This window comes from Coregonus clupeaformis, chromosome 20 (assembly GCF_020615455.1).
Source record: "Coregonus clupeaformis isolate EN_2021a chromosome 20, ASM2061545v1, whole genome shotgun sequence".
Classification (NCBI taxonomy): Eukaryota; Metazoa; Chordata; class Actinopteri; order Salmoniformes; family Salmonidae; genus Coregonus; species Coregonus clupeaformis.
Window position 1 is genome coordinate 48,039,062 of NC_059211.1, and position 12,952 is coordinate 48,052,013.

A 12,952-nucleotide genomic window follows, 5' to 3' on the forward strand; every position below is an offset into this window, starting at 1 on the left:
GGTCACAGACAGATTTTTTTCACCTAGTTGGCTCGAGGATTCAAACCAGCGACCTATCAGTTACTGGCCCAACACTCTTAACCGCTACGCTACCTGCTGCCCCAGCTACCTGCCCCAGCTACCGGCTCCCCCCCGTCCCCCTCCTGGACTACCCCCCATGGAAAAATCCCTTTGACCTGCACTGTTGTAGTTCGGAGCTTAAGATTTACATCTGTAACCCTGTGCATGTAACTAATAAACTCTCTAAATCATATTATAATAAAATATGCATGGATCTATCTCCCCATCAACATTTAAAAAATTGATGCATATGTAAAATATACATCACACACACACACACAACATAATGCAATCGTATCACTAAAAGTCAAACCTAACAGGCAGGGCAGGGCGAAAGGGACATTATATGATGTCCAGGGCAGTTGAATTGGCAGTTGAATTGGCATTCTCTGTCCAGTACAGTTGAATTGGCATTCTCTGCCAGTGCAGTTGAATTGGCATTCTCTGTCCAGTGCAGTTGAATTGGCATTCTCTGTCCAGTGCAGTGGAATTGGAATTCTCTGTCCAGTGCAGTGGAATTGGAATTCTCTGTCCAGTGCAGCAGGTAGGTAGTTTATTTGGGTGGTTGTTGTAGGTTTCCGTGGGCAATTATTGTAGGTAAGTATTGTTTACGTATTGTTTAAGTATTGTTACGGCGAAGCACGAGGCTAGCTAGCTAGCGGGTAGCTACTGGTAACGTTTATTGGTTATTATCTGTTTAGTGCAATGGTGGAGAGTGGTTTCCAATGTTAATGTGCTAGCTAATGTACTAGCTAGCTAGCCAACGTTTAATTTTTTTGCTGCGTTATGAAAGGAACTTGACACGGACATGAATGATCTGTTTTGTGTGTTAACACACTCTCGGTATGCTAGCTAGCTAGCGGGTAGCTACTGGTAACGTTTATTGGTAATTATCTGTTTAGTGCTACGGTGGAGAGTTGTTTCCAATGTTAATGTGCTAGCTAACCAACGCTTAATTTTCGCTGCGTTACGAAAGAAACTAGACACGGACATGAATTATCTGTTTAGTGTGTTAACACACTCTTGGTGGTTTGTTATAACCAAGTATTGGTGCTAAACTGTGTGTTATTGGATGCTAGCATGCTAGTTAGCTATGGCGTCATAGCTAGGCATCGTGGGCTGTTGTGGTTAGTTACTGTGGGTTGGCATTGTTGTTCGGCGGTGCCGGGGGTAGCACGAAGCTAGCTAGCTAGCCGTTCTTCAAACAAGGTCAACACAGTGGCCATTGCTAGCTAGCCAACAGACACGGACACGAATTATCTGCTTAGTGTGTTAACACACTATTGGTGGTTTGTTGTGACCAAGTGTTGGCGCTAAACTGTGTGTTTTTGGATGCAAGTGTTGGTGCTAAACTGTGTGTTTTTGGATGCTAGCATGCTAGTTAGCTATGGTGTCATAGTTAGCTAGCTGAATAAAGTGGGTTGAGTCTATTCCTTTAAACATTGAACCGCTGTGGTTCACAACAATTCTGATTTCTAAAGGTGGAAGTTGGTAGAGTTTTTGTTTGGGTGGTTCAGTGAAACAATTATAGTTGTTAGAAGTAGAAGTTTTTGGTGAGGAGGCCCTGCTCTCTACTGTCCCAGATGTTTAGTTCATTTCATTCCGATCTCCTCTGCATTATTGTAGCCATTTGCTACAGCCTGTCAACTATGCCTCTGCCTATCCCTGTTCTCTCCTCTCTGCACAGGCTACACAAACGCCCCACACCGCGTGGCTGCTGCCTCTCTAACCTGGTGGTCCCTGCACGCACCCCACACCTGGAGTTCCAGGTCTCAGGCAGCCTCTGGAACTGCCGTTCTGCTGCCAACAAAGCTGACTTCATCCCAGCCTATGCTAATCTCCAGTCCCTCGACTTCCTGGCGCTGACGGAAACATGGATTACCACTGAAAACACTGCTACTCCTACTGCTCTCTCCTCGTCTGACCATGTGTTCTCGCATACCCCGAGAGCATCTGGTCAGAGGGGTGGTGGCACAGGAATCCTCATCTCTCCCAAGTGGACATTCTCAATTTTTCCCCTAACCCATCTGTCTATCTCCTCATTTGAATTCCATGCTGTCACAGTCACTAGCCCATTTAAGCTTAATATCCTTGTCATCTATCGCCCTCCAGGTTCCCTTGGAGAGTTCATCAATGAGCTTGACGCCTTGATGAGTTCCTTTCCTGAGGATGGCTCACCCCTCACAGTTTTGGGGGATTTCAACCTCCCTATGTCCACATTTGACTCATTTCTCTCTGCCTCCTTCTTTCCACTTCTCTCCTCTTTTGACCTCACCCTCTCACCGTCCCCCCTACTCACAAGGCAGGCAATACGCTTGACCTCATCTTTACTAGATGCTGCTCTTCTACTAATCTCACTGCAACTCCCCTCCATGTCTCCGACCACTACTTTGTTTCCTTTTCTCTCTCGCTCTCCTCCCACACTACTCACTCTGCCCCTACACAGATGGTAATGCGCCGCCGCAACCTTCGCTCTCTCTCCCACTACTCTCTCCTCTTCCATCCTATCATATCTTCCCTCTGCTCAATCCTTCTCCCTCCAATCTCCTGATTCTGCCTCCTCAACCCTCCTCTCCTCCCTTTCTGCATCCTTTGACTCTCTGTGTCCCCTATCCTCCCGGCCGGCTCGGTCCTCCCCTCCAGCTCCGTGGCTTGATGACTCATTGCGAAGCTCATAGAACAGAGCTCCGGGCAGCGGAGCGGAAATGGAAGAAAACTAAACTCCCTGCCGACCTGGCATCTTTTCACTCCCTCCTCTCTACATTTTCTTCATCTGTTTCTGCTGCTAAGGCCACTTTCTACCACTCTAAATTCCAAGCATCTGCCTCTAACCCTAGGAAGCTCTTTGCCACATTTTCCTCCCTCCTGAATCCTCCCCCCCCGCCCCCCCTCTCTCTCTGTGGATGACTTCGTCAACCACTTTGAAAAGAAGGTTGACGACATTCGATCCTCGTTTGTTAAGTCTAATGACACTGCTGGTCCTACTCACACTGCCCTACCCTATGCTTTGACTTCTTTCTCCCCTCTCTCTCCAGATAAAATCCTGCGACTTGTGACTGCAGGCCGCCCAACAACCTGCCCGCTTGACCCCATCCCCTCCTCTCTTCTCCAGACCATCTCCGGTGACCTTCTCCCCTACCTCACCTCGCTGATCAACTCATCCTTGACCGCTGGCCATGTCCCTTCCGTCTTCAAGAGAGCGAGAGTTGCTCCCTTCTCAAGAAACCAACACTCGATCCCACTGATGTCAACAACTACAGACCAGTATCCCTTCTTTCTTTTCTTTCCAAAACTATTGAGCGTGCCGTCTTTAGCCAACTCTCTTGCTATCTCTCTCAGAATGACCTTCTTGATCCAAACCAGTCAGGTTTCAGGACTGGTCATTCAACTGAGACTGCTCTTCTCTGTGTCACGGAGGCTCTCCGCACTGCTAAAGCTAACTCTCTCTCCTCTGCTCTTGTCCTTCTAGACCTGTCTGCTGCCTTTGATACTGTGAACCATCAGATCCTCCTCTCCACCCTCTCCGAGCTGGGCATCTCCGGCGCGGCTCACTCCTGGATTGCGTCCTACCTGACCGGTCGCTCCTACCAAGTGGCGTGGCGAGAAGCTGTCTCCGCACCACGTGCTCTCACCACTGGTGTCCCCAGGGCTCAGTTCTAGGCCCTCTCCTTTTCTCCCTATACACCAAGTCACTTGGCTCTGTCATATCCTCACATGGCCTCTCCTATCATTGCTACGCTGACGATACACAACTAATCTTCTCCTTTCCCCCTTCTGATAACCAGGTGGCGAATCGCATCTCTGCATGTCTGGCAGACATATCAGTATGGATGACGGATCACCACCTCAAGCTGAACCCTGGCAAGACGGAGCTGCTCTTCCTCCCGGGAAGGACTGCCCATTCCATGATCTCGCCATCACGGTTGACAACTCCGCTGTGTCCTCCTCCCAGAGTGCGAAGAGCCTAGGCGTGACCCTGGACAACACCCTGTCGTTCTCCGCCAACATCAAGGCGGTGACCCGCTCCTGCAGGTTCATGCTCTACAACATTCGGAGAGTACGACCCTGCCTTACACAGGAAGCGGCACAGGTCCTAATCCAGGCACTTGTCATCTCCCGTCTGGACTACTGCAACTCGCTGTTGGCTGGCCTCCCTGCCTGTGCCATTAAACCCCTACAACTCATCCAGAATGCCGCAGCCCGTCTGGTGTTCAACCTTCCCAAGTTCTCTCACGTCACCCCCCCGCCGCACACTCCACTGGCTTCCAGTTGAAGCTCGCATCCGCTACAAGACCATGGTGCTTGCCTATGGAGCAGTGAGGGGAACGGCACCTCTGTACCTTCGGGCTCTGATCAGTCCCTACTCCCAAACGAGGGCATTGCGTTCATCCACCTCTGGCCTGCTGGCTCCCTTCCTCTGCGGAAGCATAGTTCCCGCTCAGCCCAGTCAAAACTGTTCGCTGCTCTGGCACCTCAATGGTGGAACAAGCTCCCTCACGACGCCAGGACAGCGGAGTCACTCACCACCTTCCGGAGACATTTGAAACACCACCTCTTTAAGGAATACCTGGGATAGGATAAAGTAATCCTTCTACCCCCCCCCCCCAAAAAAAATTGTAAAGTGGTTATCCCACTGGCTATAGGGTGAACGCACCAATTGGTGAGTCGCTCTGGATAAGAGCGTCTGCTAAATGACGTAAATGTGCCCTTGAGCAAGGCACTTAACCCTAATTGCTCCTGTAAGTCGCTCTGGATAAGAGCGTCTGCTAAATGACTAAAATGTAAAAAAATAAAAAATGTAACTATTATTCGTGGTTGGTCAATGAACCACTTTCACCAGCATGGTTATGTGAGCGGCTGTTTCCCTGCAGTATGCCCAGAGGTAAAGACTATAAAAACTGTATAATCTGTTACCACCATGGCTTCATATAGCTTCATTAACAGCATTATCCTGCACAGGCAGCAGCTATATATGCCATCCCCAAACAACCAGGGGAGGTCAGTGAGACTGGAGCCTTCTCCCCAGGGTAATTCTCTACTCTATGAGGCAGGGCTCACATCTGGAAGGCAGTGGCACAGCGGCACTACAGGACTCATTACAATGAGAGTGTGCTAGAAAGAGTGGCAATTAGGTTTACCATAGGGGACATGGATAATGTTGAGACAACATTACTCGGAGGCTGAAAGACTGACACTAGTGAATGTGAGGATAATGTAAACTGACCTCAATAGTCCAAAAAAAAATTAAAAAAATTAAAATAAATGCCATTTAGCAGACGCTTTTATCCAAAGCGACTTACAGTCATGCGTGCAAACATTTTTGTGTATGGGTGGTCCCGGGGATCGAACCCACTACCTTGGCGTTACAAGCGCCGTGCTCTACCAGCTGAGCTACAGAGGACCAGATCATTGCATGCTAATGCAGACGAGATTAATACAAATACAGCATGGCATGTAATGCATATCAATGGGCTGTCAGCTACATTATTCAGTGCATTCTGAAAGTATTCAGACCCCTTCACTTTTTCCACATTTTATTACGTTATAGCCTTATTAAATAGATTTATAGATGACAAAGCAAAAATAGGTTTTTAGAAATGTTTGCAAATTTATCAAAAAGAAAACAACGGATACGTCACATTTACATAAGTATTCAGACCCTTTACTCTGTACTTTGTTGAAGCACCTTTGGCAGCGATTACAGCCTCGAGTCTTCTTGGGTATGACGCTACAAGCTTGGCACACCTGTATTCGGGGAGAATCTCCCATTCTTCTCTGCAGATCCTCTCAAGCTCTGTCAGGTTGCATGAGGAGCGTCGCTGCACAGCTATTTTCAGGTCTCTCCAGATATGTTCGATCGAGTTCAAGACCGGGCTCTGGTTGGGCCACTCAAGGACATTCAGAGACTTGTCCTGAAGCCACTCCTGTGTTGTCTTGGCTGTGTGCTTAGGGTCGTTGACCTGTTGGAAGGTGAACCTTCGCCCCAGTCTGAGGTCCTGAGCGCTCTGGAGCAGGTTTTCATCAATGATCTCTTTGTACTGCACCGTTCATCTTTCCCTCAATCCTGACTAGTCTCCCAGTCCCTGCCACTGAAAATCATCCCCACAGCATGATGCTGCCACCACCATGCTTCACCATAGGAATGGTGCCAGGTTTCCTCCAGACGTGATGCTTGGCATTCAGGCCAAAGAGTTCAATCTTGCTTTCATCAGACCAGAGAATCTTGTTTCTCATGGTCTGAGAGTCCTTAGGTGCCTTTTGGCAAACTCCAAGCAGGCTGTCATGTGCCTTTTACTGAGGAGTGGCTTCTGTCTGGCCACTCTACCATAAAGGCCTGATAGGTGGAGTGCTGCAGAGATGGTTGTCCTGCAAGGTTCTCCCATCTCCACAGAGGAACTCTAGAGCTCTGTCAGAATGACCATTGGGTTCTTGGTCACCTCCCTGACCAAGGCCCTTCTCCCCCGAGGCCACTATGTTCTTGGGGACCTTCAATGCTGCAGAATTTCAATGCCCAAGATCTTTGCCTCGACACAATCCTGTCTCGGAGCTCTACGGACAATTCCTTCGATCTCATGTCTTGGTTTTTGCTCTGACATGCACTGTCAACTGTGGGACCTCATATAGACAGGTGTGTGCCTTTCCAAATCATGTCCAATCAATTGAATTTACCACAGGTGGACTCCAATCAAGTTGTAGAAACATCAAGGATGATCAATGGAAATAAGATGCACCTGAGCTCAATTTCGAGTCTCATAGCAAAGGTTCTTAAGACTTATGTAAATAAGGTATTTCTGTTTGTTATTTTTTAAACATTTGCAAAAATGTATACACATCTGTTTTCCCTTTATCATTATGGGGTATTGTGTGTAGATTGATGAGGGAAAACAATCACATAATCCATTTTAGAATAAGGTTGTAATGTAACAAAAGTTGAAACCACTAAGTGGATTCGGCTATTTCAGCCACACCAGTTGCAGACCGGTGTATAAAATTGAGCACACAGCCATGCAATCTCCATAGACAAACATTGTCAGTAGAATGGCCTTACTGAAGAGCTCAGTGACTTTCAATGTGGCACCGTCATAGGATGCCACCTTTTTCAATTCATCAAATGTATGCCCTGCTAGAGCTGCCCCGGTCAACTGTAAGTGCTGCTATTGTGAAGTGGGAATGTCTAGGAGCAACAAGGGCTCAGCCGCGAAGTGGTAGGCCACACAAGCTCACAGAACGGGACCGCCGAGTGCTGTCCTCGGTTGCAACACTCACTACTGAGTTCCAAACTTCATTAAATGGGTTTCCATGGCCGAACAGCCGCACACAAGCCTAAGATCACCATGCGCAATGCCAAGCGTCAGCTGGAGTGGTGTAAAGCTTGCCGCCACTGGACTCTGGAGCAGTGGAAACACGTTCTCTGAAGTGATGAATCACACTTCACCATCTGTCAGTCCGAGGGACGAATCTGGGTTTGTCGGAGAGCTACCTGCCGCAATGCATAGTGCCAACTGTAAAGTTTGGTGGAGAAGGAATAGTGGTCTGGGGCTGTTTTTCATGGTTCGGGCTAGGCCCCTTAGTTCTAGTGAAGGGAAATCTTAACGCTACAGCATACAATGACATTCTAGACCCTTCTGTGCTTCCAACTTTGTGGCAACAGTTTGGGGAAGGCCCTTTCCTGTTTCAGCATGACAATGCCCCCTTGCACAAAGCGAGGTCCATACAGAAATGGTTTGTCGAGATCGGTGTGGAAGAACTTGACTGGCCTGCACAGAGCCCTGACCTCAACCCCATCGAACACCTTTGGGATGTATTGGAACGCCGACTGCGAGCCAGGCCTAATTACCCAACATCATTGCCCGACCTCACTAATGCTCTTGTGGCTGAATGGAAGCAAGTCCCCGCAGCAATGTTCCAACATCTAGTGGAAAGCCTTCCCTGAAGAGTGGAGGTTGTTATAGCAGTAAAGGGGGGACCAACTCCATATTGATGCCCATGATTTGGGAATGAGATGTTTGACCAGCAGGTGTCCACATACTTTCAGTCATGTAGTGTATCAGGCCAGTAGGAGTGACAGACCAACCCCATATGTTTTAATGGCAGGCTAATACATACAAATGAATACAAATAGAATGTATGTGGGTAATGCATATGAATGAGCCATAGCTATCAAGGCTGGTGACAGTGTGACAAGCCATCAGGACATAAACACAGGACAGAGGGGTGTGACAGTGACAGGGGGGGTAGAAATCTCCCCAGCATCCATACATTAAGTCTGTAATCTCCCCATTGTTTTCTAACCAACACCATGTAATTGACCATGTTCCTCACTGACTGCATGGTGCTTAGATACCAGTGTGTGTCAGTCAGTGTGTGCGCGTGCGTTTGTGTTAATGTGTGTCTCTGCGTGTATGCGTCTATGTGCAGCGCGTGTGTGTGTGTGTTCGGTCAAGCCTGTATGTGTGTGAGGAGAAGAGCCTTCAAACACCTATTTTGGCGGCGCTAGCTGCGTACTGCTCTATAGATAGAGGAACGAGCACTCTGTGTGGACTATGAGGACCTGCTGTCTGTTGCCCACCACCAGGTACCACTGTCATGGTGTTATCTAACGGACTGATTAACTAACAGGGCTGATTTACAAGTGAAGAAATGACATTAGGACAGCAGCAGGGACATGGTTGGCATAACAACACTGAATTAAACATGATTAGCTGGGCCTCCCGAGTGGTGCAGCGGTCTAAGGCACTGCATCGCAGTGCTTGAGGGGTCACTACAGCCCGGGGTTCGATCCCAGGCTGTGTCACAGCCGGCCGTGACCGGGAGACTCATGAGGTGGCGCACAATTGGCCCAGCATCGTCTGGGTTAGGGTTAGGGGAGGGTTTGGCTGGCGGGATGTCCTTGTCCCATCGCTCTCTAGCGACTCCTTGTGGCGGGCCTAGCGCCTGCAAGCTGACTTCGGTTGCCAGTTGTACAGTGTTTCCTCCGACACATTGGTGCGGCTGACTTCCGGGTTAAGCGAGCAGTGTGTCAAGAAGCAGTGCGGCTTGGCAGGGTCGTGTTTCGGAGGACGCATGGCTCTCGACCTTTGCCTCTCCTGAGTTTGTACGGAAGTTGCAGCGATGGGACAAGACTGTAACTACCAATTTGGATATCACGAAAATGGGTAAAAGTACAATTGTTTTATTTTTTATTACATGAATAGCTGACTATCACAGAAACAGCAATTATAATTAAAATCAGGCGTCTTGATCCCGCTAAGGAGGAGAGAGAATGGACCTGGCTAGAACACTCGCAGCAGATTTTCTAGGATGGATTTATGTTTTGTTTTTTCCATAGTCTCTGCCGAAATCTAATCAAAGTACTAAAAGCAATGCTCAAAGATCAATGTATGCTAATTGTCTTTAGAGAAACCATTTGATATTCATATATTCAAAAATGCCATATATTTATTCATTATAATGTATATTATAGAATACATTATCCTTGGGGATTTGCTCATGCAACACCTCTATAGCCCTACCTATGCACTGTAGCCTAGGCATCCTCTGGGTCAAGTCACAATGGGTAGCCAAACATTTTTGGACACACGTTTATCTTAGCCATCATAATCTTTCATTCCAACACAGAGTGTAGGTAATTACAATCAGCCTGGAACTTTGTCTTCTGTCTTAGACAGACAAGGGATCTCGGGCAGGTGATTACACATCCTGCTCCTCATCAGTGCCTGACAGGCAGGCAGCAAAATCAAGCCCTAGCAGGTGTCATTGCAGCCTTGATTTGAGCCCCTTTTCTCTTTCTCAGACACTGTCTTGTTCACTCTCGCGCTCTCTTTGCTTTCTCTCTCTTTCTCTCGCTCCCTCTCTTTCACACACACATGCCGCCACAAACAGACTTTGTGATGCGGAGGGCAGAGATAGAAACATGAGTTGGTGCGACAGGTTGCGTTATCTGTTGCATAAAAGTAAGCGAATGAATGCAGCCGCTGGGAGGACTGCTCTGGACACCTGTCTCTACACAGAGAACCTCTCTGGATGAAAAACTGCGTCACACACCCAACTTTATGTCTACAACATAAAAACATGCATAAAAGCTCATACGCCATCAGCGATCAAAGGTCAGTTCACATTTACAAGCAGGATGTGTAAAACAGAGTTCACAAGCCATAATAAAAGATGTAAGCTACTGCCAGAGGGCATTGGAGAATGTAAGTGAATTGAGAGCAGGAATAGCTGTGTTGTCCTGATTCTGTTGGTGCCTACCTGAGATAGCGCAGGGGCTCGATGGTCTCCGCCGGTTCAGTCAAGCTGTGGTTCATTTTGTCAGCCTGGGAGGATTCAGCACAGAAGAAGAAGAAGGGGAGAATGAGCTGCACTGCTTTACAGACTACACTCTCTTGTTCTCTCTCTCTCTCACTGCCTGCTATCTCCCACTCAGAACCTTGCCTCTCTCTCTCTGGCTCCTGTTCTCTCTCTCTGTGATAAAACCGGCTGGCTGTTTGTATCAGTAGCCCTTCTCTAGGAGAGGCAGCCAATTAAGAGGCAGGGAGACACGGGAGTAGCCAGCTGATTGGTCCAGTCTGCGGTGAGTTGTAGCAGCTCAGTCAGCCAGAAAGTGGCTGAACCAACAAACCCTCTGTGGAAAAACGGGAGCAGAGTGGGGAATGACTCAAAGTTCTGGAAGTGACACCCACAGACACGCGCACACACACACATAATAACAATGCCTATTACCTTATAGAGGGGGAGGCAGGAAATGTATTTAGATAGAATAATTAGAATTGTACATATTTGCTGGCATTGAGCATAATACAACATTCACAAGGTCATATGTACGGTATATTCTAAAATACCAGATGAATGTATTGCGTTTAATTAATTGATGGTTTCATCTGCATTGCCTGAAACTTGAAGTAGATGGGATTTGACATGTCATGGTTAAATGTGTTTGAAGCATCAAAGAGAAGTAAAAAAAATGTAAGGGAAATCCCCACCTGCACACACACACACACACACACACACACACACATTATGCATGCAAGTGTATGAGGCAAACAGACACACGCACAACCTCCATAAGCAGAAGTACCACCCATACACAAAAATGTATGCACGCATGACTGTAAGTCGCTTTGGATAAAAGCGTCTGCTAAATGGCATATTATTATTATTATTAAGTGTATACAGTACAGTTCACTCTCAAGACTATTGCCAATAGCTGACAAGCCAAGGGCTGCGGCTCCTAACTGGGTCACGTTAACAAACAATAGCTCACATTCTTCAGGAAAGGACAGTGCTGCGCTCAACATTCTAGCCTGTTCAGCATTCCAGCAGGCCTGCTCTATGAAGTCTGCTCATTTTATGAACAATTGAATGGCCAGTTGTTTTTGGTCAGTTTATAGTGTGGTGAGTGACAGGACAATGGAAAGACACACTCTTCTGGACACCAATTTTAAGGTCAATTTAGATTGGACTACTTCCTTTTTGTTCCTCCTATCGAGTTATGTAAGCCCTTGTTAAAAAGGAACCACATACAGCTGTACCAGTATATTGAGAGAGATAGACGTGGATGAGGCGAAGGAGATTCTTGGTGCAGTCTGCCATCCTGAGGTCATATGAAGACATTACAGCCAACAACAGTATCCAATTATCGGGAATCTACTCTAGATGATGGACTAGGATTGTCATTTTGTTTAATTTCATACAGCTAAATAGGCCAAATAAGGTGATAGAAATGTAGTTATTGTTCAGATACAGTAGTATATTCATGTTATGATTAATTGTAAGAGAGGACTACAGTAGCCTAGGCCTGCCACTGAAGCTTAGCGACCCTCAGGATGCGGTCAGGTTGTCACAATGTCGTCATAATGCAAGCGCTAACACGCCCGTGTCCTTATCAATAAGTGTATCTAGTATTATCACAACGTTGTCACCGCCACCTGAGAAACATCCCAAACGTTCGTCAAATTGGTCGAAGAGCTTGTGACCACTGGGGGTTTATGCCCTGATGGAGCAGCAGCCAGACACATTTTGAAGAGCAGTAAGTCAACCATACCTTTTTGAAAATGTACACAGAGAAAGTTCTGCGCGAGATGGGCTACAAGTTGGGAGCAACAATCGGTGAGGGAAGCTACTCCAAAGTCAAATTGGCCAGCTCCCAGAAACACAATTCTGAGGTGGCCATAAAAATTGTGGACCGCAAAAAGGCTCCCCATGACTTCGTCCACAAGTTTCTACCCAGGGAGCTGACACTTTTGAGGGGAGTGAGACATGACAATATTGTCCATGTACACGAATTCATAGAGGTTTGCAACGGCCGACTATACATCGTGATGGATGCTGCAGCGACTGATCTTCTCCAAAAAATCCAAGAGGTCAATTCCATCCCCATGGCCCAAGCCAAGACCATGTTCTCCCAGATTGTCAGCGCTGTGAACTATCTCCATCAAAACAACATCGTCCATCGAGACATGAAATGTGAGAATGTGTTGCTGACTAGGGACAACCAGGTGAAGATCACAGACTTTGGTTTTGGGAGGTTTGCTATGGGCTACCCTGAGCTGAGCAGGACCTACTGTGGTTCAGCGGCCTACGCCCCACCGGAGGTACTCCTCGGAGTTCCATATGACCCCAAGAAATATGATGTGTGGAGCTTGGGTGTGATTCTCTATGTCATGGTCACTGGGTGTATGCCGTTCGATGATTCCAATGTCAGCAAACTCCCGCGCGCTCAGCGAAAGGCCTTGGTCTACCCGGACGACGTCACAGTGGAAGAGCCATGCCAGCAGTTAATTGCCTATCTGATGCAGTTCAGCCCTTCTAACCGCCCAACAATCCAACAGGTGGCAGAGCAGTCTTGGTTGCAATAGGCCAGGACAATGTGAGTGATTAAATCATGTGCAAC

The 12,952-nt window shown here is 47.5% G+C and overlaps 2 protein-coding genes across 2 annotated transcripts in view; one reads left to right on the plus strand and one right to left on the minus strand.

Moving 5' to 3' along the window:
* The window catches only part of LOC121532719 (yjeF N-terminal domain-containing 3), an 80,391-nt gene extending 69,725 nt beyond the window's left edge, over positions 1-10,666 (minus strand). The window contains exon 1 of the mRNA XM_041838503.2: positions 10,312-10,666. Within this exon, the coding sequence (XP_041694437.1) occupies positions 10,312-10,367 (56 nt within the window). The 5' untranslated portion in view covers positions 10,368-10,666. The remainder of the gene's footprint in view (positions 1-10,311) is intronic.
* A 1,297-nt stretch (positions 10,667-11,963) lies between these two features.
* Positions 11,964-12,952, plus strand: tssk6 (testis-specific serine kinase 6). Its single transcript, XM_041838504.1, has one exon. The coding sequence runs from the start codon at positions 12,114-12,116 to the stop codon at positions 12,915-12,917; it is 804 nt and encodes a 267-aa protein (XP_041694438.1). The 5' UTR covers positions 11,964-12,113; the 3' UTR covers positions 12,918-12,952.